The sequence below is a fragment of the Tupaia chinensis genome, unplaced genomic scaffold (assembly GCF_000334495.1).
Source record: "Tupaia chinensis unplaced genomic scaffold, TupChi_1.0 Scaffold000099_1, whole genome shotgun sequence".
NCBI classification, from domain to species: Eukaryota; Metazoa; Chordata; class Mammalia; order Scandentia; family Tupaiidae; genus Tupaia; species Tupaia belangeri.
The window spans coordinates 5061445-5089404 of record NW_006159563.1 but is presented as its reverse complement, the minus strand read 5'-3'; the positions used below and the strand labels follow the sequence as shown (position 1 = coordinate 5089404).

The 27960-nt window shown below is 42.5% G+C and overlaps 1 protein-coding gene across 1 annotated transcript in view; it reads left to right on the top strand.

The window, feature by feature from the left end:
- CMYA5 (cardiomyopathy associated 5) overlaps positions 1-27960 on the top strand; it is a 91017-nt gene that overhangs the window by 9932 nt on the left and 53125 nt on the right. The window contains exon 3 of the mRNA XM_027769965.1: positions 20546-27955. Within this exon, the coding sequence (XP_027625766.1) occupies positions 20546-27955 (7410 nt within the window). The remainder of the gene's footprint in view (positions 1-20545; positions 27956-27960) is intronic.

Below are 27960 nucleotides of genomic sequence, written 5' to 3'. Positions count from 1 at the left end.
ACTGCATTTTGAGTCTTGGACTGGTGGCTTAAACTCATGCCAGGTGCGAATGCATGGGTGCCCAAGATCTCAAGAGGAGAATGGAGGAGAAGGGATTGCGGCCTGGCCATCCCCCCGGGCGGGGGAGGTGATTTCTCGCTTTCTGTCTCTCTGTCTCTTTCTGGCAAGTGCATGCACCTTATAGCAAAAAGCCCCCTCCCCCCCCAAAAAAAAATAAAATTAAATAATTCAAAAAAAAAAAGAAAGAAAGAAAGAAAGAAAAGAAAAGAAAAAAAAGAAAGAAGAGAGGCTTGGGCTAGCAGGTGGCAGAGTGGTTAAAGCGTTGTACTCCTCCATGGCCAACCAGAGTTTGAGTCCCAGACCTAGCAGCTTGCTTTCTCACTTTCTCTCTCTCTGTGGTGAGCATATATGTTCTATATTTAAATTAAAATAAATAAATACATATAACTAAATAATTCCTTTTTAAGAAAAGAAAGAAAAGAGGCTCATACATTCAACAAATATCTACTGAGAGCTGACTGTGTGTCAGACAGTACAAACATGGAGAGAAGTAAAGTTCCTAATCTTCTGAGTGCCTCTGGGGAGGTGGACATAAAACGAATAATCTCACTAGTAATTAGTTGAAACAAATGCATGGGTAGGAAGAATTGGTCCTGGGAGTTGAGGCAGAGGGTCCTCCAGTATCCTGACCCTTGTAGTCCCAATCCTTGAAACTTCCTTGCTCATTCTCCAGGAGTTTTTGGATCCGTCTCTGAACCCCTCATGCTAGCCTTTCTGCACCTGTCTCCAGCAAAAGGTTTCACTGCCCCGTGGTCAGAATCTGGCAGGAGAGCATGACTGCTGGGAGCAGTTATCCCAGAAGGCGCCTTCTACTAATCTCACTGACCCTCTTGTGTTTCTGATGAGTGAACAGAGGCCCAGAGAAGGGAAGGGAGACCAACACTTACAGAACATCCACCCTATTCTGAGTGCTAGTGTGTGTTATTTTAAGCTATTTTTACAATAGCTCTATGATAGAGGCCTTGTTTTCATCCCCAGTTTATGGAGGAGAAAATGGAAGCCAATCAATAGTGAGCAACTGATTTATTTTCAAACAGCTAGTAAGTATCCTTGCCTGGATTCTCCCCCCTAGTCTAATGGTAGAGCCGGTGCTGGAGTGCTCCTGAGTTGAGTGCTCAAGACTAGCTATATGTAAGAAATACACATCTGTTCTTTATTAGCCAGCTTCTTCTTCATTTGAGCATACATTTACTATTTTAAAATAATTATCTTAATTTATGCCGAACTGTAAAAGCAAAAGCATGAAAACCCAGAGAATCTACATAGTAGCCGATCTTACCAGCACCTTAGCTATATTAAGTTTCCTAATTTGTAATAAGGAGAGTAGATCTTATGTTTAAAAATAGACTTTAGGCAATCCAGTGTGATTGCATTTTCATAAGGTCAAAGATAGTAACTCCAAAATAACTTTCCTACATGCAGTACAGGATCGTGTTCACTAGGTCTCATAATATGTATAAAATTCAGATCCTCTGCTTAAAAGGCAGAATTTATACTAGCTTTGGGGTGGTGAACTTTGAAGTTTTTATATCTAGGTTTTTGTTTTTTTTTTTTCCAACGGGACATGAAGAAAAGAGAGTGAAGTAGCAGTCTTCAGCTCTGAGTCTGGAGAGCTCTAGAAGGTCTTCAGTAAATCCCCTTTTCGTCCAGCACCATTATGAGCATAAACCAAGTCTGCATTTAAAAATACCCAATGGGGGCGCTGGCAGGTGGCATGGTGGTTAAGGGCGCTGGACTTCCACTTGACTGACCACAGTTTGAGTCCTGGACCTGGTGGCTTTTTCTCTCTTGCTCTGTCCCTCTTTGGTCAAATTAAAATAAGTAAACAAATAAAGTTAAATAGAATAATTCTTTTTTAAAAAAAATAAACACCTGATGGGATTGAAGAGACCTAGATTATCATCCGGGCTGTGCCATTTATAAACTGTGCGACTGGGGGCAAGATTCTTCATCTCCCTGCATCTTTACCGTGGCTTTCAAGGCTCTCCCTGAGCTGACCAACGCCCCCTGCCCTGCCACACCTTACCTCTTTCAGTGCCTCTCGTGTCACTCTCTGGCCTGCTCCCTACACTCTGACCCTCTAGCAGGTGGGGCCTGTATCCAGGTCTTTGTGCTTGCTCTTATCTCTCCTTGGATTTCTTCATCCCAATTATTTACTTACTTTCTTTTTCAATTTTGTGCTCACCAGAGAGAGATAGAGAGAGGAAGAAAGAAAGCACACCCCCACAGGGGGTGATGGCCATGCCAGAATTCCTTCTCCTCCATTCTCTTCAGGATCTTGGGCATACACACACATACATGCCTGGTGAGATTTTCAAGCCACTGGGACTTGAACAACTCAGGTGGCCATGTAGGATGTAACCACCTTAACCACTACACCACCTAGCCTTTTTTGCTTTCTTAAAAAGGTTTTTCTTAGGACCAGCAGGTGGTATTACGGTTATGTCGTTGGACTCCCATGTAGTCGACTACAGTTCAAGTCCTGGACCCAGAGGCTTAAAACTCACGCCAGAAGTGGGTGCATATGTGCCTAAAATCCCAAGAGGAGAATGGAGGAGAAGGGATTGCAGTGTGGCCATCCCTCAACTTCCCTTCCCAATCAACTTAGTTCACTCCCTGCATGTCTCTGCTAATACACTGTTCACTCCTTCACAGTGCTCTTCACAACACCTTTCACTATCTGAAATTGCACTTTTTTTTAGCTTATTTGTTGTTTACTGATGCTGCCGGGGGGTTTGCTCCCGGAGGGCTGGGCCTTGCTGCTCTTCTCTGTTATGTGGCAGAGTCTGGTGGACAGTAGATGCTTAAGAAATGGTTATTGAATGGTTAGTGGCTGGATTATACCATGACATCTCACCCCCAGGATTGCAGTTCTTTCTTCCTCATTATCGTCACCCTGCTAACAAGTCCTTGTTCTCAGACGCCACAGTATAGGGCACAAAGAATGAGAACTGAGAAGTGGTTGCTGAATTTGGCAAAATGAAGTCAACACCTTGTAGAAATGCAGACACCTTTGAGGGCGTTTATAGTTTAAACCTATCAGCATGTTTTAGATGGGATCCACTTTTGAACATATCCTTTCAAATATAGGACCTAGAATAATTCTGGGAGAAGGTGGCACTAGAGAGGTGACACTGGGCACTCATGAGAGTAACAAGAGGGCACCCGAGCAGACGGTGTTGCAGTTGTGCCTCAGCCTGTCCTGCTCACAGGCATGAGCCTCGCATCACCCAGTAAACTGCAGGGAATGACTTGTTCCAAATCTTTGGCCTCAGTCACTGATAACTCTGGGAGGGAGTGGCATTCTTATTTCCCTGACTCTTTAAGAATCCAGGATCCAGGAACTGGCCCTGTAGCTCTATGGTTAAGGGAGCCAAATCCCACATGGCCAATCATGGTTGGAATCCCAGCCCCAGCAGCTTGAAAAACACGATAGGTGCTTGTGTGTTCATGCCCAGAATCCTGATAGGAGGGAGAAATGGAAGAAAAATAATTATGGCATGAGTATACCCTATTGGAGGGTGTTTTGTCGCTCTCAAGCAAGCGCATGTGCTCTCTAGCAGTAATAATAAAAATTCTTTTTTCTTTTTTAAGAGAGATGTTTGCTATAGGGCATGTGTGCTCACCAGAGGGACAGAGACAGAGAGACAGAAGTATAGGGTCCTTGGGTGGGATGGCCATGCTGCAGTCCCTTCTCCTTTATTTTTCTCTTGGGATTTTGGGTACACACACGCTCGCCCAGCATGAATTTTAGACTGCTGGCTCCAGAACTCCAACTGCAGTCGAGGATGTGGGAGTCCAGCAACATAACCAGTATGCCATCTGCTGGTCCCGGTAAAAATTTAAAAATAAAATAAAATATCCAGATACAGAGCCCAGCAGGTGGTGTGGTGGTTAGGACTCTGTACTCGCACATGGCCAACCGAGTCCCGGACCTGGCGACTTGCTTTCTCACTTTCCCTTTCCCTTTCTCTGGTCAAATGGAAAACATAATGACAAATGGAATTAAGTAAATAAATAAATAATTATTTTTTAAAAATCCAGATACAAAAGGGGCAGGGAACATACATGAAGTTAGTAGCGTTGAAATGTAAACTGACACGACCTGATAACCAAATGGGCAGTTAAATCAGCTGATAGAATTAAGACCCCTACGGGACCAGCAGCTGGCATAATGGCTATGTCACTGGACTCCCATGTAGTCGAACGAGGTCCGAGTCCTGAACCCAGTGGCTTAAATCCACGCCAGGCATGTGCGCGTGCGTGCCCAAGATCCTGAGAGAAGAATGGAGAAGAAGCGATTGCAGCATGGCCATCCCCCATAGGGGGTGATTTTTCGCTTTCTGTCTCTGTCTTTCTGGCGAGTGCACGCGCCCTATAGCAAAAACCTCTCCAAAAAAAAAAGAATTAAGACTCCTACTTCATTTACAGACTTGGTCCTTTGGGAGGAAACGCACGTCGGCTGGCAAGAGATGCAGGGTAGTGCTGTCTCTGTAAGATGAAGGGGACTGCCAGTGTTAGAAGAACGGCCTTATCTTCCGAATTATTTCTCAGAATCAGTGGCTCATTTTATCCTAAAGGAAACAGCCAGAAATGCCAGCCACTTCTTAGATGTTGCTATGTCTTTCTATTCCAGTTCATAATTGCTGTTCAGCCTGCCAGAGTTTCCATGTGGCAATCCCATGTGTTTCCTTAGGCTGAGTTTGCATAGTGTAGCTATGTGGAAGCATGAATTCAGAAACCCAGGTTTTGGTAACAACATGGCCACTGAATAGACTTCAGTTCGCTAGGAAAGCATTATCTAAATTGTTTTCTCTAGGTGAGAGATGCTGCCCTGGGTTCCCAGAGTCTCCATCTATTAGGGCTCCGAGATTCCACGGAAGCTAACTGCAATCAATTTAAGCAGAAAAATTATTTGGGAGCTCGTAGAATGATGGGAAGAGTGAAGACTGAGGCTTGGAATGGCCAGGAACAATTGCTCAAACTATGAAACTGGGCTGATAAATTATTACAATTCAATGATCAGATATTGCCATATATAAAATGGGCAAAGGTCTGAATTGACAGTTCTCCAAAGAAAACATACAAAATACTTAATGAGCACATGAAAAGATGGTCAACTACATTAGCCACCAGAAAAGTGAGATTAGAACCTCAACAAGATTACACTCCATATCTTCTAAGGTGGCAGCAGTTAAGAAGGCAGATGATAGACCCGGCCACAGTGGCAGAGGAGGTAGGGCTTCGTGGGCAGTACTGGAGCTACATAGGAGGCCTGAGTGGTCCAGGGGGTAGGACACTGCTATGTGATACTGTAGCCATGTGGAGGCTCAGGTTCAGATTCTGGGTCAACCTAAACATACTGGGTGTGCCTGCATGTGCTTGTGACCTAACTGGCTGGTAGGCTTGGGGAGGATTGCAGCATGGTGACACTCTGTCATGGTTCTCTGATTCTCATGAAATAAGTAAGTAAAATGAAATAAAACTTGAAAGAAAAAAAATGTAACTGTTGATAAGGGTGTGGAAATATCAGAATCCTCATAAAGTATTGGTGCAGCCACTTAGAAACTGACTTTCTATTAAACATAGAGTTACTCAAAGACCCAGCAATTTCCCTCGTAGCTGTCCACCTAAAAGAAATAAATGCACATGTTACATAAAGACTTGGATGTGAATGTAAATGGAGCATAATTCATAGTAGACAAAAAGTAAGCAGTGTCATTGTCCCTTAACTGAGGAAAAGACAAGGAAAACCTGTTACGCCGTAGTCATATACTGGAATATTTATTCAACCGTGAAAAGGAGGTAAGTATGGATACATCCTGCTATGTGGACAGACCTTAAAAACACTATGCTGGGGACCAGCGGGTAGCGTGGTGGTGAAGGCACTAGACACTCCCACATGGCTGACCATGGTTTGAGTCCCAGACGTGGTGGCTTGTTTTCTTACCTTCCCTCTCTCTCTGTGTCTCTCTCTGGTCAAATTAAAATAAATAAAATTAAAATGAATAATTCTTAAAAAACAACAACAACAACAACAAACAAACCCACCATGCTGAGTGAAAGGAGCCAGACACAAAGGCCATGTAAACTTCCTATTTAAAGAAATAAATTCTGTTTATATGAAATGTCCAGAAGAGGCAACTGCATAGAGACCAGAGCTGGGAAGGACATACAGAGGAGACTGGGGGGTGATGCTTACAGGATGAGGGTTTCTTTTTTGGATGGCGAAAATGTTCTAAAACTGCAGTGATGGTTGCACATCTCTGAATATACTAAAAGCCATCGAACTGCACGCTTTCAAAGGGTGAATTGTGTAGCACGTGAATCATACTTTGATAAGGCCAATTTTTTTTTTTTTAACCAACTGCTGCCATTACTGTTGGGCACTGGATGTCACAATTCGTGTTCTTGCCACTTTGGCACCAGCAGGTCAGCACTGAGCAGCCGTAACCTCTGCTGCCGCCAGAGAGAACAGTAGTGCCACCATTTCTTCCTTTCGTCAGTAGCTCTCAAATCTGGAATGGGTATGAAGGTCCCCACCACAGAGTATCTGTCACTGTGACATCTGTCTCCCCAGGGCCCATGGGAGTTCACCACATGGGAAGAGAGACCAGTAGCTGACTGTCAGAAAGGATGTCAGACGTTTACTGGATCGGCATGTGGCACTGGGCTAAGCTTTCTCAGGCTGTTACCTGACCCTCAGATCACGGAGCCCAGGATGCAGTGGGTTTTGCTTTTCCGATAGATGTGCAACATTTTATTTAAACAACGGAACACATAGACTGGTTAGTATTTCTGTAAGAAATTAAATGGAAAATCCGACATAGAACAGAAAACAAACACAACCCTATGAGGCTGAGATACTTTTCTCCCATTAAGTATCAGCTGAATCTAACTATTCACTGTTTATTCAAGCATAGACTTTCTGTTCTATGATTACAAGGCAAAAACAAGCCTTTGCCTTTAGTCCCAGCATGATCTGTCTTACACACCTTGGCATCTGTAGCTTTGGGGTTTCAAAGTTCTATTGAAATTCCCTCACTATCTTTTTGCTATTTTCAGTAAGTGAATTCTTTCTAATTATTTTAGTCTATATACCCAGGCAATCCTCCTTTGGAGAGCTGTGCTTCAAATCACAGTGTAGGCTACTGCAGAGTCACTCTGACGGTAGCCAAGGGAAGATGTGAGACTTAAGTGGAATCAGAAACTCTTCTCTGATAACTTGGAAATGGAGACAAAGATTCTGTTTAGTTAGTTTTAGGACAGAGAAGTTGAGGGGACAGCTCTTAACCTTCTGCAGATCAATTAATTTTTATTTTGATCTTTTTAACTACATACACACACACACACACACACACATATATACACACACACACACACACACACACACATATTTGATTTGCTACAAGGAACATGTGCTTGCTGGAAAGAGACAGAGCGAGAGAAAAGCAGCCCCTAGGAGGGATGGTCACATGCAGTTCCTTCTCCATTCTCCCTTCGGGATTTTGGGTGCACACACACATCTGGTGTGTTTCTTAAGCCATCAGGTCTGGGGCATAAACCACTCAAGACCTCCATGTGGGATCCAGATGCCTTAATCTTTATGCCATTTGTTGGCCCAGTTTAATAAGTTTTAAACATAGAACCCAATATTCAGTCTCAAAAATATTGTTGAGGGCCAGCTGGGTGTGTGTGCATGCGTGCCCAAAATCCTGAGAGGAGAGTGGATGAGAAGGGATTGTGGTGTGGCCATCCCTACTGAGGGGTGGTTTTTCACTTTTCCTCTCTCTTTTCTCTCTGTCTCTCTCCAGAAAATGAACATTCCCTATATCAACAACAACAACAAAATTATTAAATAGTTAATTTTTCTATTAGTCAAAAAAGATTATAAATATATACCTATAAACTGTCCAAGATGTGATGAAGAAAATGACATTAGGTAAAATTGCTGAGCATAATTTTATGTTTGAGATGGTATCCAGGGGGGAAAAATATATTTAATGGTAAATAAAAATGATCAGTATCTGTCAAGTCCAGGAGCCAAGTATAGATGTTTGAACTGATCTGTCACCCAGGAGAGGTTTCAGCATTCATCAAAGCAAGTCGTGCCAACAACCAGAGATGAGGTTGCATTGCTTTCACTGCCCTTTGCTTTTTGTCTGGAATATAGAGATCTGAAGAGGGAATGCAATAAGATACCATTTCTTTTTTTTTGGGAGAAGTTTTCGCTATAGGGTGCGTGCGCTTGCCAGACAGACCAGACAGACAGAGAGAGACATAGAGACAGAAAGCGAGAAATCACCTCCCAGGGGGAATGGTCACGTCGCAATCCCTTCTCCTCCATTCTCCTCTCGGGATCTTGGGCACACACGCACACGCGCCCGGCATGATTTTTAAGCGACTGGGTCCGGGATGCGAACCACGGTCGACTACATGGGAGTCCAGCGACATAGCCATTATGCTAACTGCTGGTTCCCTGCCGTGGCTTTTCTGACAGCCTAATATGTTACAATCTGGAGTTGTTTGGACATCAGTAGCCTCAATACTACAGCCCAAAGCTACTGTTAGTCCTTAACCACTACAGCACGCCATCAGAAAAAATGTAAAAACCTGTTTCAGGTCTGAAGGAATGAATCTTTCCCACCCACATGCATCTCCACTGCAAATATACTAAATCGTGTTGATTACAGAGTTCCAGCCCCAGAGATCTGTCAGAACCCAACGCTGACGTTAGCATATACCATCTAGGCGCTGGTGGTGAAAAGGTCTTAATCAGTTTGACCCGAAGAATCAGAGTCCCACCCGCCTTTGACTGTCTCCCAGTGTTCCAGAACATGCTGTTGAGAGCTGCTGGATGTCTTTGAGCCTACTCCGACTCTTTTATTCTTTTTGGAGAGGTTTTTGCTATAGGGCCCGTACGCTCACCAGAAAGACAGAGAGAGACAGAGAGACAGAAAGCGAGAAATCTCCCCCCAGGGAGGATGGCCACACCGCAATCCCTTCTCCTCCATTCTCCTCTCGGGATCTTGGGCACACACACACACGCGCCCGGCGTGAGTTTTAAGCCACCGGGTCCGGGACGCGAACCACGTTCGACTACGTGGGAGTCCAGCGACATAGCCATTATGCTACCTGCTGGTTCCTGAGGGGATGATTTCTTACTTTCCCTCTCATTGTCCCTTTTTGGTGAGCACACATGTCCTATGGCTAAAAACAAAACAAAATAAAAAAACACCTGGTTTTTCTTCTTTCTTTTCTTAAATTCTCCCTAACTTTCTTTGTCACATAAAAGCCAAAAAAAGGAAACAAAACCCAGGTGTGAGCTGCAACCTGGACTGCAGCTATCTCACCTCACTAGTGTCTTTTCTCTAACTTCCCTGGCTGGGTTGTCAGAAAACATAAAAGCTTTCTAGTTAATACAGGTTGAGTATTTTTTATCTAAAATGCTTGGGACCATGAGTGGTTTGGATTTCGGAGTTTTTCAGATTTTAGAATATTTGCATAATCATAATGAGGTATCTTGGGGATGAAACTCAAGGTTAAACCCGAAATTCATACATACCTTATATACGTAACCTAATTTTATATAATATTTCTGTATTGCAACATGTTGACTGCAATCTGTCTCCTGAGGTCAGGTGTGGAATTTTCCACTTATGGTGTCATGTTGGTGCTCAAAGAGATTTAGATTTTGGAACATTTGGGATTTTTGGATTAGAAATACTCAACCTGTATTTGAATACATCCCAGTCACATTCCAGTATCTAGTCCTAATATCCCCATGTAATAATTGATGGCTTGGAACTGGAACAGGACCTGGAATGATGTACTCAGAGCTACTGAGAGGTCCAACTGGAACAACTCTCTCAGCTTTATGAACAGTCCTGGCACTAAAAGGGTTTTCATTTTACATTTTCATTTGTGTAGAGACTGTGTGTAATTTGTCTTTGGAATACATAATACACACTCATGGATGTTAACTAGTGAATGAATAATGAATGAGTGACATGTGCCAGCTTTGCTTGGTTATACTTTCCAGAGGTAGTCTTTATTTTTTTTTTAGAGTGTTTTTTGTTTGTTTGTTTGTTTGTTTTTGCTACATGGTGCGTGCGCTCGCCAGAAAGAGAGAGACAGAGAGACAGAAAGCAAGAAATCACCCCCCAGGGTGGGTGGCCACGCCGCAATCCCTTCTCCTCCATTCTCCTCTTGGGATCTTGGGCATGCACGCACACGCGCCCGGTGTGAGTTTAAGCCACCGGGTCCAGGACTTGAACCGCTATGTGGGAGTTCAGCAACATAGCCATTACGCTAACTGCTTGGTCCTCCAGAGGTAGTCTTTGATAAAGAGGTATCTTCTGCCTTAATTGCAACCTTATTAATAAATTAAAGTGGGCTTATAGATTGTCAGAGTTTGTACTTCACAAGATTAATTCAACATTAGAAAGAAAAAGGAGGAGAACAAACATATGGCATGTGTGTTATTTGCCAAGCTTTGTACAAGGTACAAAGGTTTTTTGGAAAGGTTTTTGCTATAGGGCACATGTGCTCACCAGAAAGACAGAGGGAGATAGAGAGACAGAAAGTGAGAAATCACCCCCCAGGGGGATGGCCATGCCGCAGTCCCTTCTCTTCCATTCTCCTCTCGGGATCATGAGCACGCACGCACACGCGTCCGGTGTGAGTTTAAGCCACCGGGTCCGGGATTCGATCTGAGGTCAACTACATGGGATTCCAGTGACATAGCCATTATACCTGCTGCTGGTCCCAGTACAAGGTAGATTCCAACAGGTCCGCCTCATGAGGTGGGTATGAGTCTCCCTATGCAATTGATGATGACCTTCTACTGAAGAACGCAGAGGAAGTAATTTGCCCAACTCACAGTGTGTTAGTCTATTCATGCTTCCATAATAAAATGCCTGAGATTGGATAATTTACAAACAACAGGAACAGAAACCTCTCACAGTTCTCAAGAGTCAGGAGTCCAAAAACAAGGCACCACAGCTTTGCTGTGTGGTCAGGGCTCACACCTTCTTGCTGAGTCCTTACCTGGTGGAACGGGCAAAAGGGCCTAGAGCTTTCCCCTCAACCTCTTTTATAAGGTTACTAATCCCACTTAAGACGGCTTTGTCCTTACGACTTCATACCTACTCAAAAATCCTACCTCTTAATACTACTGGGCTGTCAGAAAGTTCTAATGCATTTTTGTATAGAAAAATATGTCACGACTTTTCCAACGACCCAATATTATCACATTGGTGACAGAATTTTAACATACACATTTTGGGGGGCACATTCAAATCGCCGCACACAGCTAGTAAGTAGTAAAGCTGGGATTTAAACCTAGCCCTCTCTGAGGCATAAAATGCTATTCCTACCACTATGCAATGCTGTCACTATCCCACGGGATGTTCACTGTGGTCTACACTGAGACATGGATTCTAGATTCCAAGATGTTTCATGCAGTGTATTGTCAAGGAACATATTGTCAAATACAAATTACAGTAATGCAAAGTAACTGGGTCTGCCCCGATAGCACAGTGAGTAAGCGCTGTGCATTTGGAGTCTAATTCCACATGGCCGACTGTGGTTCAGGAACCTTGGTTCCAGCAGCTTCAAAACCACAAAGGCACATATGTATGCATGACCCAAGTTGTGCTAAGATGGAAAAATGGAGGGGCAAGGATTGCAGTGTGGCCTGCCCCATCAGAGGTATTCACTCTCTCTCTCTCATACATGCTCCCTTTGGCAATAAAATAATAATAATAATAATAATACAAAGGAATATTTAATAAACACTGTAGTAGGATTATCAGAGAAGTATTCTACCAGCAGAGAATTCCGGTAAATCTCAAGTGTTGAATTTCATATAAGGGAGTGACCTCACTAAGAGTCAGCTCAGTCACACTTTGTCTAAAAACAGCAATCAAGACAGGGCTCACATGGTTGATAAGGGTGTGGGTAGGAATGTAAGGCTATTATACACACTACTGGTAAGAGTGCAAATGAGCCAGCCTTTCGAGAGAGAAAGACCAGCAGATGGCTTAATGGTTACATTGCTGGACACTCACATAGCTGACTGCAGTTCAAGTCCTGAACCTGGCAACTTAAAACTCATGCTAGGCATATGTGCATGTGTGTTCAAGATCCTGAGAGGAGAATGAAAGATAAGGGATTGAGGCATGGCCATCCCCCCGGGGGGTGATTTCTTGCTTTCTGTCTCTCTATCTCTCTCTGTCTCTCCAGCAAGCACACGTGCCCTATAGCAAAAATCTCTTAAAAAGAAAAAAGAAGTGGCCATCTTTGAGTGTTTGGATTACTGATTTTTACATTTTTTGTGTTTTTTTTCCCCCTGTTTTCCTACACATTCTACAGTGAAATTTATATCTTATATTAGGAAATATCTTTATTTTCAAGACAGGACCTAAAAATTTTGAGTTTTCATCTGAGTTCAACTGAGAAAATGTGGGGGTAATTAACAAGCGTTGCCTATATTATGTTTTTAAAAACAGTTTAGGGATCAAATGCATGTTATACTTTTAAAATTTTTGCCAAAGGGCATATGTGTTTGCCAGAGAGAGAGAGAGAGAGAGCTACACAGAGAGAGGGAGAAAAGTGACAATGCACCCCTCTCCCCACGAGGGATAGTCATACCACAACCGTGTTTCCCCTATCTCTTCCTCCTTTCAGGATTTTAGGCACTTACACACACATGCCCAGTGCGCTTCTTAAGCCACGGGTCTGGGACTCAAACTGCACAGTCAGCTATGTGGGATCCAGCTGCCTAATCATCATACCACTGGCCAGCCTGTACATAATTTTTTTTAATTGAGTTTTTCTGTCTTTCTCCTTTGGGGGTGATTAATAAAAGAACATTATGGAGAAAATTCACCTTAATTGTAGAACTGCTTAAGAATTGCAAGTGCTTTAAAGTCTTATCAAAATGATTTGGGGGATAAAAAGGTTTACAATAATCATAATTATCTCAACACAGTCCTCCAGAAATAAGAATTATGTGATTGATTTTGTTATGCTGACTTCCAGTTTGGAGATTTTACAAGTTAAAAGGCTAGAACAATTTCATCGCTCTGTACTTTTTTCTCTCTGGAAGTTTAGAGACCACCTTTCATGAGTTTGGTTTTACAGTCCGTGTTCTGTTTGAGGCAAGGTTTTTGTTTTTTTCAGGTGTTGGTGTTTGAGCCTGATGAGGGGGTGGGTGGTCAGCTAGGTCTTCTAGACGTTTCCCACCTGGTAACTCTGCAGCCAGGCTGCTGCTGTCTGCGTTCAGCTTCATAGAAAGCAGGCCCTCTGCCACCAACCTAACATGGCAGAATTTGATGAAAGTGCAGTAAGCACTGAAGGGGGTAGAAAGAGAATAATGTAAAAGACCAGCATAGTTACGTGGAGAGTTGAAGAGGAGAGATGGGAAGTTTAGTTGTCAAAATAGATTTTGTTACCAGACCTTATAAACTGTTGAGAGGTGAATCTTTCAGGTTGCAGTTCTTCTCTCATATTTAGTCCCCATGGAGAGGGAAATTCACTGTTTCAAAAAAGATCAAGTTTTCCACACATCCTCTAGAGCTCATTGCTTTGAAATAAAGGAAAAATGGGGGCTGGAAATTTTCTAAAGGTTTTCCATATGCACAGAATACCTTTCTCATCCTGCACTTGCAGAAATCATGAAGTTAATGATGTTAATGACTTGTCATCCAAAGTTAATCTGGCAGCCAGTATCTGAGGGCTTGTGGTTAATTGCAGCATCATGATTAATGTTCCTCCAATAATGAATTATTGGCAGCATTAGTTTGGGGACTAGATCAAAGTTCAGTGGAGAAGTGCTTGGAGATTAAAAGGAAGGTGTGGGGTTGCTGCTCAATCAGAATTTTCAGCCTGACCTTCCATCTTGTACTTTTCTCTGCACACAGTACAGAAGGTTCTCAAGGATGCTTCTCCTTGTAGCTGGAGGGTGCCTTCACTATGTCTTCGGTGAAATTTCTTTAAGGTTTATCCAACAGGCCTAGGAGAGCCAATCCACCACTATCCAAGTCTCTCTGTTGGCACCAGGCAAGAGTCCTCCCTCCTGAAGCTCCAGGGCTCAGGTGTATTTCACCAACCTCTGCTTATCTCAGCAGCATGTGCTGCGGTGAGGCTTTCATGGAGTTTTGTTTTTCCTTAAAAAATGATAGGGAAAGGGCAGTAGGTGGTGTGGAGGTTAAGGTGGCTGGATTCCATGTGGCTGACTGCATGGTTCCAGTCTTAGACCCAGCGGCTTGAAAATCAAGCCAGGTGTGTGTATGTGTGTATGTGTGCGTTTGTGTGTGTGCTCAGAATCCCACGAGGAGAAAGGATGAGAAAGGATTGTGGGCTTGCCATCCCCTCTGGGGGTGATTTCTCACTTCCCATCTCTCTCTCTCTCTCTCTCTCTCTGCAGTGAGTGCATGTACCCCTTGGCAAAACTGGAAAAAAAAAAGATAAGAGAAAAGGAAAACGTTGCTATATACTAAGCTAGACATGTGGACAATCCCTGATAATATCTAATAGATGAATTGAGTTTTATTTTTAATTGTATTATCTTTATTTTCAATGCCACAATGTTAGAGCTCTTTTTCTCTTGCAAATTCAACAATAAAAATTGCTGGAGGGCCACCATGGAAATCCGATCAGATTTCTCCTACTTTCTGGCCCAATTAGTCCTCATACTTCTTGTTCTTATAGAGTTCTGATTTTAGTGTTAAACAAAAGTCAGTGGAACAGCCAGGAGAAGTCTACCCTGGCTTGCTGTTATATTTTTAAAAAGATCCCAACCTGACACATTCTTTCAGATAAAGCTCTCTGTCTCTTAGTAACCAGTGCTCAACATTTGGAGGAATTTGACAGCAGTACTGGTGGGTTCAGTTTCTACTCTGTGCTAAGACTCAGTAGCTGTTAAAGAATTCCAGTGCTAAACAGTTAAGCCTGTGTTTACCTCTTCACTGGGAATCCCAGAACACAAATATTCCTACCCTACATGTTTTTCTTTTGCCTACATTCTCACCAAGGTTGATGTTGCCCATGGTTGACTGCTTTTCTCACTCTGGGACCCATCTATACCAGTATATATCTCACGGCATTTTTAGCTGCGGTAGAGTGCTGCTAGAGTCTAGTGGACAGAGGCCAAGGATCCTTAGCACACAGGATGGCCCCTCCTAACAAAGGATTATCTGCTCCCCCCCACCCCCCAAAGATCAGTTGTTCAAGGTTGGAGTAGTGTTTGGAGGCATCTGCATAATACTGACATATATACCACTGGGTCTCGCAACATTCAAGCTCATTACAGGCTTTTGCAAAGGTGCCCCCAACACACACCCAGATACACCCTATGGTTTCCTCCATCCCCTGCAACTTAGTCTTCCTGGAAAACTCATGTGTGCCTTGAAAACCTTACATCAGCCTCTGTGATTCGATTTGCAACTCCTCTCATACATGTATTCACATAGCCTGCCCCACTTGAACCCAAAGGTAAAATCTTTTCTTCTGTGTACCACATCTGATGCCTTTTACATATTCTTTCTGTTGCAGCATGTGCCACACTGTGTTAAAATGATCTGTCTGCAGGTATATTTCCATGCTAGTCTCTAAGTTCCTAGAAGTTGATGTCTGACTTATTCCTCTTGCTATTCATGTTGCTTTGCATGTGATGGGTCCTTATCGGAATTTAGGAAATAATTCCTGCTATTTATTTGGTCAGGTTTTGTTTTTGTCTTGTTTTTCTTTATTATTATTTTTTAAAGAATTATTTAATTTAATTTAATTTGACCAAAGAGAGACACATAGAGACACAGAGAGAAAGAGAAAGCAAGTTGCCAGGTACAGGACTTGAACCATGGTCAGCCATGTGGGAGTCCAGTGCCCTTAACCAACATGCTACCTGCTGGCCCTTGTTTTTCTTTAGTTTTTTTTTTCCTCCCCCATAAGGCACATGTGCTCCCTAGAGAGAGATGGAAATAGAGAAAGAGAGAAGAAGAGTAAGAAATCATCCTGAGAGAGAGAGAGAGAGAGAGAGAGAGGAGAAAGTATCCCTGCATTCTCCTGGGGAATGGCCATGATGCAATCCCTTCTCATCCATCTCTTCCTCTTTTGGGGGTTTGGGCGCATATGCACACACACCTGGTATGTTTCTCAGGCTGGTGGCTCCAGATCTATGCAGCGATGTGGGACCTGGCTGCCTAACACCAGGCCAGAGACAGCCGAATCTTGCCTATCTTCTATAATAATATTTGCTATATTACATTAAAATGTTTAGTTTTGACTATTAGAATTTTAATTTCTTAAAAGAACTTTGTCTTTGTATTATTAATATCTTTATATTTGTATTATTAATATCTAAGTTCAATAAAAGTTTATTAAACAGAAAAATAAATTAGTGTATGAATAAGCAAATGATGGATTGAGTGACTTCAACTCAGAGACTTTACCGTCTTTTTTTTTTTTTGGAGAGGTTTTCGCTATAGGGCGCGTGCACTCGCCAGACAGACAGAGAGAGACATAGAGACAGAAAGCGAGAAATCACCCCCCAGGGGGGATGGCCACGCCGCAATCCCTTCTCCTCCATTCTCCTCTTGGGATCTTGGGCACGCACACACACACACACCCAGCGTGAGTTTTAAGCCACTGGGTCCGGGACGTGAACTGCGGTCGACTATGTGGGAGTCCAGCGACATAGCCATTACGCTAACTGCTGGTTCCCATGATGCTTTACCTTCTTATGAACACTATCTGGGTTTCCTCCTAAGCACTCATGAACTTATTCTATTAGTAATAAAAACTGCTCTGATTGGATACATTACATTTATAATCAATGATTAGCTCTAAATTGAATTTGCAATTGTTTTTACAATGTTACTACAGTCATGGGCATTCAAAATGCTGACTTTCCAAATGCATATCAGAACCTTGACTCTTCTTTTAAAAAGAATTATTTCTTTAATTTTATTTATTATCGTTATTCTTCAGTTTTGACCAGAGAGAGACAGAGAGAGAGAGAGAAGGAGAGTGAGAATGCAAGCCACCAGGTTCAGGACTCAAATTGTGGTCGGCCATGTGGGAGCCCAGCACCTTAACCACCATGCCACCAGCCCCCATAACCTTAACTTTTAAATTTCATCCTGCTAAGTTACATGGAGGGAGGAAGCAGTATATGAATTGAAAATTCTGAGGAATAACTTTAACTGGTATCTGAAAGAACCTGGAAATACAGTTAATAATAAGATATAGCTTAGCACCAAGATAGAGTTTTAATTCCTAATTAAGTCCCGTAGTTTAATAAAGTTAAACATAGTAAATAACAGCTGCCAGGGAAGTGCAGAGACCAGTTCTTCCCACTGCTTCCCAACACTTTCACTAATGGCATGTACAGAAAACGATATTATTTATAGCACATGGGGTGAATGGGTGGGGCAGCTTCCTATTGCAGGCCAGCGGCCTACCCCTGGCTGCCAAGGTGCTCTCCGGCTGTGCTGAGGGCTAAGGAGATCAAGAACTCAGGACATCCGTAACCCCTGACGTTCAACAAAGGGAGTGGAACGTATCTGCATCGATTTGTGGTCCTGATCCTCAGCCACAACTAATAAACCAGAAACGGTTCAAAGTAAGCAAGAGAGGTATGTGTTATTTAAGTTTCAGAGCTAGGATTGTTTAGGCTAGTGATTTCACCTCTGGATGCACACTGGAGTCAACTGGAAGTCTTTCCCCTTTATACATGATAGAGCATGTGTGCATACATATGTGAGTGAGAGTGAGAGAGAAGCACCCTCCACAGGGCCTGGTCATGCTGCAATCCTCTTCTTCCAGTCTTCCAGCCCACTGGATCGTGGGCACTCACTCGTGTACTTGTTGGGTTTCCAGCTGACTGGGCCCAGGGATTCAAACTGTGGAAACCATATGGGATCCATTTTCTCTTGAACTGTGCATTATCATCATACTACAAAGCCAGCCCACGCTTGGAAGCTTTTAAAATATAACATTATAGCAATGCCCAGACTCTACCTTAGTAAAATTAAATCAGAATCTCTATGAAGAGGGGTATAGCATGGTTTCAGTATCATTAGAAAGCTCCTCATAAGTGATCGTAAAGTGTTCCAGAATTAAAGATCGGTGATGCAAGCAGTGACTGATGATTTAAAAATTTAGTAAAGGACCTGAATTTAACTGTATTTTTTTTAAAACCTTTAATTTAATACGTAAACATAGTAGTTGTAAGGTAGGGAGTTATTTTGTTTCTGTTGTCGTAGAAAGACATAGTTAATAGTTTGGATTTCTCTCAGACTATAGCCATATTCCTATGAGGAAGTAGCCCTTGGTGTTTTAATCTTGAACTTAGTATTTATGAAATGATGGCAAACATGACAATGAATTATTCAGGCATGATAGAAGTCCTGGGGGCCAGCAGGTGCCGCAGTGGTTAAAGCACTGGACCCCTGCATAGTCAACTTTGGTTTGAGTACTGGACCCGGCACCTTGCTTTCTCACTTTCTCTCTCTCTCTCCCCATCTCTCCCTGGTAAGCGCACATGTCCCATAGAAAATTAAGCATAATAATAATAATAAACAAAATTAAATAAAGAATTCTTTAAAAACAAAGTCTTGAAGTGTAGATAGAAATATGAATAAAATATGGGGTGGAGGTGGGGATAAGCATTCTGTGTGGAAGAACAGCATAAGTACAAGTGTAAAAGAGGTAGAAGAGAATTCCAGAAAAGTAGTGCAGAGTCTGAGACAGGGGCTCAGTGGCATTTGACAGGCAAGAAAGCCAGCCATGTCAGAGGGAGTATGAGAGCAGTCTGAGACAGCCAGTTACCAACAGCAGTCAAAAATGACCATGGCCACACTTCTTGGTCTTGAGCCCAAGGGCTCTATGAAAGGCCTCTTTTTTTTTTTTTTTTTTTTGAGAGGTTTTCGCTATAGGGCGTGTGCGCTGGCCAGACAGACAGAGACAGACATAGAGACAGAAAGCGAGAAATCACCCCCTGGGGGGATGGTCACGCCACAATCCCTTCTCCTCCGTTCTCCTCTCGGGATCTTGGGCACATACGCACACGCGCCCGGCGTGAGTTCTAAGTCACCATGTCTGGGACGCAAACCGCGGTCGACTACGTGGGAGTCCAGCGACATAGCCATTACGCTAACTGCTGGTTCCCTGAAAGGCCTCATTATAGATAATTTTTACTGAGCACTAACTACATGCCAGACATTTTCCCTAAGCTTTTCATCACAGCACCACCATGAGGTAGGTTCTATTATACCTGTTTTTCAGATGAAGAATGTAAAACACAATAGGCTGGCATTTCTTGTGATATCTCTATATTCAATGACCTGTTTTCCCTTCATCATGACTCAGAATTGCCATGATATATTTACTGAACAACTAGTAAACTATAGGATTAAAATATAAATTTATCATGTAGGGGAAGAACAGAGGTGAGTACTTGGAAATAATGTTGGATAGAGATTGGAGAGCTCAGGACTTTGAACTCTGTTTTCTTTAAAAATGAGGAATTTACGAAGGTTTTTGAGCCAGGAGTGGCATGGTGAAAGTGTTTGGTAAAGCTAGTCTGGAAAGATGAGCAAATGGGTTGAGGGTTGGGGAATGTAAGAGATAGATGTGATACTAGCTGACCAGCTAAGAAGCTGATGGAAATAATTCAGGAGTGAAGGAATAAAAAAGCTAAGGCACTTGTAAAGAATTGATGACAATTCAATAAATATTTAAAAATAACCCCGAAAAGTGGTGGTATGGTGTTTGAGGTCCTAGACTCCCACATGTCTGACCATGGTTCTAGTCCCAGACCTGACAGCTTACTTTCTCACTTTCTCTCTCTCTCTAATGAGTACACGTGTCCTATAGCAAATTAAAATAATAATAATAATAACTAAAATCAAATAAATAATTCTTTAAAAAAAATCAAAACAGGAAAGCCGATTTTACATGTGCACAACATGAGGTAATGATCAATGCTAGAGATGGTAGTCTGTTTATTTTCCTGATTGGTTTACGCATTGAATGTATGTGAAAACCTGCACCGTACCCTACAAAGACTATTACATTTAAATGAAAAATTATAATAAGAATTATATCTTAAAAAAAGCTAGGGTAGGTGGTAACAGAGAGGGCACCGATGCAAAAATCACTTTGAAGATCCAAATGACTGTGAGTAGAATGAGGCTGAGTGGAGAGCCTCAGTGAGATTAGGAGGTCGTCCTAATGAGGAAGGTAGTGAAGTTAGCCTTTTTTAGTGTGCAGGACATCGAGTCATTCTGACCTGGAATCTGTTACTGTATTTGTATTTTTCATACATCCCTATTTTTGATGTGGGTGGCATTAGTGATCTCAGTAGTTTAATTTCACATGAATCTTTGACCTGCTAAAAATATGGCATGTGTTTATTATTTTAATGCTTAGTGTTGATAATATTATTATAGTGAACGAGTATTACTATTTTTTGCTCTAGGTTGTCAGACCAGGATGCAGAGGGCAAGATGAAGCAGGGATGTATCATCTCCGACCCTTCCTTCTCCATGGTGGCCGTTCAGCGGGAGGACAGTGGAATAGCCTGGGAGACCAATTCAAGTCGATCTTCCACTCCTTGGGCTTCAGAGGAAAGTCAGACTTCCGGCGTGTGTAGTCTGGAAGGGTCCACTGTGAATTCTCCTCCAGGAAATGTTTCTTTTATTGTAGATGAGGTTAAAAAGGGTCGGAAGAGAAGCAATAAGACCAAGCATGGTTCACCATCATTGAGAAGGAAAGGCAACAGAAAAAGGAATTCTGTTGAATCCCAAGATATTCCATCAAACAAAAAAGACCATCCTTTTAATTCAGAAAGCCAGATGCTAAATACGGAAAAAGAGAAGTTGTCCACTGGTATTTATGATCAAACAAGAAAAAAGAAGACTGCCTCAAATACACCTCCTATTACTGGTGCGATATACAAAGAACACAAACCATTAGTGTTAAAGCCCGTCTACATAGGGACGGTACAATATAAAATTAAGATGTTTAATTCGGTTAAAGAAGAATTAATTCCACTGCAATTTTATGGAACATTGCCCAAGGGTTATGTAATTAAAGAAATACATTATAGGAAAGGCAAAGATGCAGCCATTAGTCTGGAGCCAGATTTGGGCAATCGTGAGTCTAATATAGTTTCCAAATCAGGCAATTTAGTAGCCCGAAGCATAGAAGATAATAAAGGAAAAGAGCTTGCTTCACCCTGGAGGGGTGCACTCTCTAAAGAATCCAAGTCCCTGTCCTCTTTGTTCAGTCATGATCAAAAGAAAATTCGTGTCAATTCCTCGCTAAATGCCACATCTGCAGCTGAGCACGCAGTTTCCTCTTTCTCAAGTAAGGACACAGCAGAAGAAGAAATACAGCTCAGGCCGCCACAGTTGGGGCCACAGCTGATAGGCAATGAAGCAAACACTCACGAAGTGGCGCCTTCTTCTCTGCCACCCAGCATATCTGCAACTGGGTTCCTGGAAACAGCAAAGGAAGAATCTGAGCGTGATTCACCAGGAACCGTAGCTTTAGAGAATGACTCTTCAGTCTCAGCCTCTTTAGTTGGTGAAGTGAAGAAGGAAGATGTGTATTCTGAGGACCATTCCATTTCACTGGAGGCAGAGAAGAGTTCTCTGGACACTGGTTTGCCAGGTCTGGCAGCATCTATCCAGGAAGGTTTCAGCCCAGACAAAGAACAGCCTGACCTGACTTCACCAGAAAGAGCAGAACCAGTCTCGGAACAACTGACCCCTCCTCATCCCAGCGTCAAAGGAGAGAAGGAAGAAAACGTGCCTGAGCCATCCATTTCTCTTGCTGAACCTGCAGTGCTAGAAGAACCACAGAAAGAAGTAGAAGCTTCCTTAACAACAGCTGCTACCTCCACACCTGAAGATTCTAATTTAGCAGAAGAGACCATAGAACTCGATTATCCAGAAAGTCCATTAGTTTCTGAGAAGCCCTTCCCACCACGTTTGTCCCCTGACATGGAGTACCAAGAAGAACCTGTTCTTCCATTATTGAACACAACAACACCTGAACATGTCCCATTGTCTGAGGAAGAAAGAGAGGAAAATGAGTCTGTTTCTACGGATTCTGCTTTTGCATCTGAATGTTCGGTCCCACAGGATCTGAACCATGAACTAGAGAAGAGAGAAACTGAGCCAGTTTCTTTATTCAAAGTAAAAGCTTCATCCGAACATGCGATCTTGTCAGAAGAAGAGAATGAAGATTCTGAGCCTTATTCCCCAGCTGCAGCCTCTGTGTCTGAACGCTCTCTCTCACCATCCACAACAGAGAAGACTTCTGAATGCCAGTCTCCGCTATTGTCAACAGTCACTCCAGAACACATGGTCCTGTCAGGAGATGAGGCCTCAGAAAGTGGACGTTACACACCAGATTCCACATCTGCTTCTGAATATTCAGTTCCATCACCTGCAACCAAAGAATCACAGAAGAAAACAATTGACAAGTTGAAGTCAAAAGGTGTTTCTGAGCATGTGATTCTGCCAGAGGAAGAGACGAAAGACACTGGGTTGTATTCCCCATCTGCGTCCTCTGCTTCTGAACCCTCTCTGCCACCACCCACAACTGAGAAGACTTCTGAATGCCAGCCATCCTTGCCTTCTGCTGCTACATCAGAACATGTAGTCCCATCAGAGGAGGGTTTAGAAAATGAGCATTTTACACCAGATTCAAAATTGACTTCCAAACATGCAGTTCCACCAAGTGCAACACAGGAATCTCAAAAGAAAATGATCGATGATGGGTCCCAATTCAAATTAAAAGGCTCTTCTGAGCATATGATTCTGTCAGAAGAAGAGAAGGGCGATGTTGGACCATTTTCTCCAAATGTGTCCTCTGTATCTGAACATTCTTTCCTTCCACATGCAACTGAGATGCCTTCTGAATGCCAAGCCCCACCACTTTCAGCAACCCCAGCTGAACATGTGGTCCTATCAGAAGAAGAGACAGTAGAAGTGGAGCGATATACACCCTCTTCCACATCTGCTTCTGAATTTTCAGTACCACCTTTTGCAACACCAGAGTCACAGGAGGAAGACATTGTGAATAGATCCCCTATAAATTTAAAAGGTGCCTCGTCACCCATGAATTTATCGGAAGAAGAGCAAGAAGATATTGGACCTTTTTCTCCAGATTCTGCATTTGTATCCGAATTCTCGTTTCCACCATATGCAACTCAGGAAGCAGAGAAAAGGGAATTTGAGTGTGATTCTCCAATATATTTAACATCACCATCTGAACACACTATTTTATCAGATGAAGACACTGAAGAAGCTGGGTTGTTTTCTCCAGACTCAGCATCGCAAGTTTCAATCCCACCATACATAACCCCAGAAACAGCAAAAAATGAAATTGAGCCCGATTCAGTATTCACAGCAATGTCTGCTTCAGGATATGCCGGCTTTTCAGAAGCAGAAGAGGAAGAAATAGGATCAACAACTACTACACCTGTACCTGAGCATGTGGATTCATCACAGAAGCAAAAAGCTGAATCTTTGCCTTTGCTGTCTTCACCTAAAGGCTTGAGTCTGCCACCTTCAACAAATAAAGCAGAGGAAGCAGAAATTAAGCCAGATGCTCAGACAACCTCAACATCTGTATCTGCGTATCTCATTATGGCACAGAAGCAGAAAGCTCAAGCATCTTTAGAGCCTGAGTCTCAAGACTTGATTCCACCGTCTTTATCCAGTGAATCAGAGAAGGAAAAAATTAAGCCTGGTTCCTCAGTAGCTGCAGCACCTGCTTCCTTACCTGCACAATCGACCGTGGTAATGGAGGAAACCAAATCTGTTTTGCCTACATCTCAGTATTCAGTTTCACCTGATTCAGTCCATGCAATTAAGAAAGAACAGGAACCCGAAACATCACCCACTCTAAAATCTGCAGATGAACAGATGGCTTTGTCAAAAGTCAGAAAAGAAGAAATTGTGCCCAGCTCTCAAGAAGTTACAGCACATGTATCACAGGATCAAAAAATGGAGCCTCAGCCTGCAAATGTTCCAGGGTCTGAGATGAAATATTCAGTTGTCTCTGAATTGGTGAATGAGCCAGAGAAGGACGATGAACTGAATTTAGCACCAACTGTGACTTCTGAACTAGAACAGAGAATGTTGTCCAAGAATGAGCCTGAAGTAATAAAGCCACATTTACCTTCAAAGGAAACATCTTTATCTAGACCTGAGGTTTCATCAGCAGTGAAACATGATTCTAAAGTAACAAGCGCACCTAGAATACTTCTTTCAGCATCATCAGGAGTGGAAAAGGCAGTTGGACGTGTTCCACCTGCACCAGCATCTTCAGCTTTGTCAGAAGAAATAAAGAATGAAATAGAACCCAGTTCTTCAACGGCCACAACATCTGTAACTAAGCTTGATTCAAACTTAGACAAATTAGAAGAAAAAGAAATCCCAGCAGGTTCATCAAGAGATGAACAGCCAGTCTTAACAAAAGTAGGCAAGGGAGAATTAGGAAGTGGTTTGCCATCGCTGGCAACATCTGTAAAAGAACATTCAGTTCTTACAGAAGAAGAAACGATAGCAGTTAGAGGTGTTTCTCCCATTGGGAGTTCTTCATCCAAACACTTAGGTTGGTCAGAAGCAGAGAAGCAAATTAAAAGTGATTCACCTCCAACGATATCCTCTATATCAGAGTCAAAGGTAGAAACAAAAGAGGTTGAACCTGACTTGCCAATAACCAAACCATCTTCTCAGCATTCAGATGTATTTGAAGAAGCAAGAGTAGAAGGCAAACAAGGGTTTTCATTCCCTGCAGCCCCTGACTCTGAATGCTTACTTTTATCACAAAAAAGGAATTTGGTGTCTGCCTCAGAGGTAGTAGGGCCTGAACTTGTGCCTTCGCCCAGTGTAAGTGTTGAGATAAAAAATGAAGAAACTGAAATTCCTTCAGCCCAAATAGTGTCACCTGCACCCAAACAGATAGTTACAAAAGGCAAACATGAGGAAATAGCAAGTTCTTCTCTTGAATCAAAAAAGTTAGTGTCAGATTTAGCCCCAACATCGCTGATCCTGGGTGACAATAAAAACAAACAGACCATAGCGACATCTTCTACAGCTCAGGGAGATTTTGGGTCAGAAAGACAAGATCTTTCTGTGGCAGAGCTTGCTTTGGAGCCCAAGAAGCAAGATAAGCCACAGCAGCTGTCAGAATTACCCCATGCCAGGTCAGAATTCACTAGCAGTTTTGGTAGACAAAGTGAATCCATAGGTACAGAACAAGTAAAATCTCCCATAACTGAAACAGAGAGTTCTGCTTTACAAAAGGGCCGACCCGAGCTTAGGAGCAGAGAAGAAGGAAAAGAAGAAAACAGAAAACATCATGCATCGACTCCAGTGCCTGAAATTTCAGAGGTTTCATCACACCATAGGAAGGAACCTCAGGATAAAAAATCAGACCAACCAGATTCATCCCATGTATCCCAGAGTATAACAGAACCATCAAAGCTTGCTTCTTCTGACCTTCTTGTAGAACAAAATAAGCCCGAAAAAGCACTTGGTTCAGATCAGGCAGTTAAATCACCTGGTGTAAACAGTTCTTTGGTGGATAAGCGAGATCAGGGTGTTAAGCAGTTTTTGTTTATGAAAGAGAATTTGCCTTTGGAGCAATCGAAACCACTTATGACAACCGAACTTGTCGATGTTAAAGAAACAAAAATGGAAGAGCCCCGTATTTTTCCAAAGGATGAAAACCGGACTCTGGAAAAACCAGATAATTTGGCCGGTCAACACAAAGAAAGAACAGTAGGCTCCAAACAGCTGGATTCTTCCGGCAACAGTGATCTGGTGGCCGGGCAGCACAAGGCTGCTTCATTGGATAAGGACCATACACATGAAATCAGAAAGCAAGTTCTGCCACATTCTACTGAAGCAGGGCCTACTCTAGGTACCACCAAGGGTAATGTAGAGACCTTGTCAACTAACACAGACTCTTCTGAAGAAATAAAGCTGCCCCAAGAACCAGAATCTCTTGTGCCACCTGGAAATGTAGAGAGAAGCATTGCAGAGGCAGAGGCAGCACACACTGAAGTGTCTAGGCCTTGCAAAGAAGATAGCCAGAAAGAAATAAAGCTACCTCCTGAAAGAATCCCGCAGAAGCCAGTGTCTGGCCCATCAGTGGAACAGATGAAGTCAGAAACTATCACCTCTCCTGTCCAAGCAGCCTATTTATTGGCAGAAGGTGCAGAACCTACCTCGGGCAATGAAAAAGAAGCACAGAAGGGCACACCTTTTTTACCTGGAGACAAAACGGTAGAAGAATCAAAACTGGTGGGGTCAAAGGTTGGAGATAACGCTATTGAGAGAGGAAAACCAGCCTCTGATGTGAAAACTCCTGCAGAAAGAAAACCCATCTCCTCAGTCCAAGCAAAGGAAGAACCTCAACCACAAAAGCTTCCTGAACAGTCAAAGGTGGATAAGCCAGCCCTTCCTGAGGAAAAGGGAAAGAAAGGAATTTCATCTTTCAAATCATGGATGTCCAGTTTATTTTTTGGATCAAGTACTCCAGATAACAAAGTTGCTGAAAAAGAAGATTTAGAAACTCAGCCAAGTCCACCTGTAGAAAAAGCAGCAACCGTGTCAGAACCTAAAGGTACAATTCCCAGTGACTTTAAGGCAACTGAGAAACCAGCTGATCATTCATTACCAGAGGTAAAACCTAAAACTGCTGATCAATCCAGAGGAATTTCAGTTAAATCTGTTGAAGCTCAAGACTTTAAAGAAAAAACCACATTTTTATCAAATGTGGAAGTTTTACAACAGCCAAAATCCAACTCGAAGGTGCCTAGTGAGGTCTATGGAAAGAAAGAAATCTCAGACTATTCAAAGGGAATGGACATAAATTCAGTAGCTACTTCTGCTGATGGTGAGAAATACCTTGGAATCGAATCTTATTCCCCCATGGGTGAGAAATCAGTTATGGAAGAAACCAAAAATGTTCCTCTTCACAATACTGACAGTAAGAGAGTCCAGAAACCAGCAATCTCTCCTCCATCTAAATGGAATATTTCTATTCTTGCAGAAGAGCCAAGAAGTGATCAAAAAGAAAAATCGCTCTTTTCATTTGATGTAGTAGATAAGGTACCACAACAGCCAAAATCAGCTTTAGCTGACTTTGGAAGTAAAAATATCATGGAGGAATCAGAGAAGCCAGAGTCAATAATTTTGTCAGTAGAAGAATTAAAAAGCAGTTTAATTAATCTTAATGAAGACAGTCTGAAAAATGAAATGCCCAAACCTACTACCTTGAAAATTTCAGAGGAAATAAAACTCAGTTCTGCTAGCTCGACTGAGGAGAAAGAGAACTTGGAAACCAGATCATATACCTTGGGAGAAAAGAAAGTGCTGGCAGAAAAACAAGAAACAGTGGTCCCATCACAGCCTAGAGATAATGACAGAGGGAAGGCACAAAGTACACATGAATCTAGACCTATTAAACTGGAGGAATCAAAAGCTGCAGCTATGCTGCCACAAGTCTATCAAAATGAAGACCACGATGAAAGATCGAAAATGATTGTTGGTTCTGAGGTAGAGAAAGGAAAAGGACAGGAAAAGCAGGCACATGTATTTTCAGAAGAAAAGAATCAGGGAAGTCAGCCTTATTCTGTGAACGTAGCCAAGTCGATCCCTAAAGATTCAGATATCGCTTTAGGTCATTCTTTAGCTGAAACTCAACCATTTTCCTTAGTGAAAACTACATCAATTATTGAAAAATCAGAAAGTGTGCTGTCAGAGACTCATCCAGAAGTCAGGGAAACAAAGGCAGCAGGAACTCAACCACACTGGTTAGAAGAAAGTAAAATTTGGGTGGAGAAAACCAAGACTTTCCTTCCAGGGG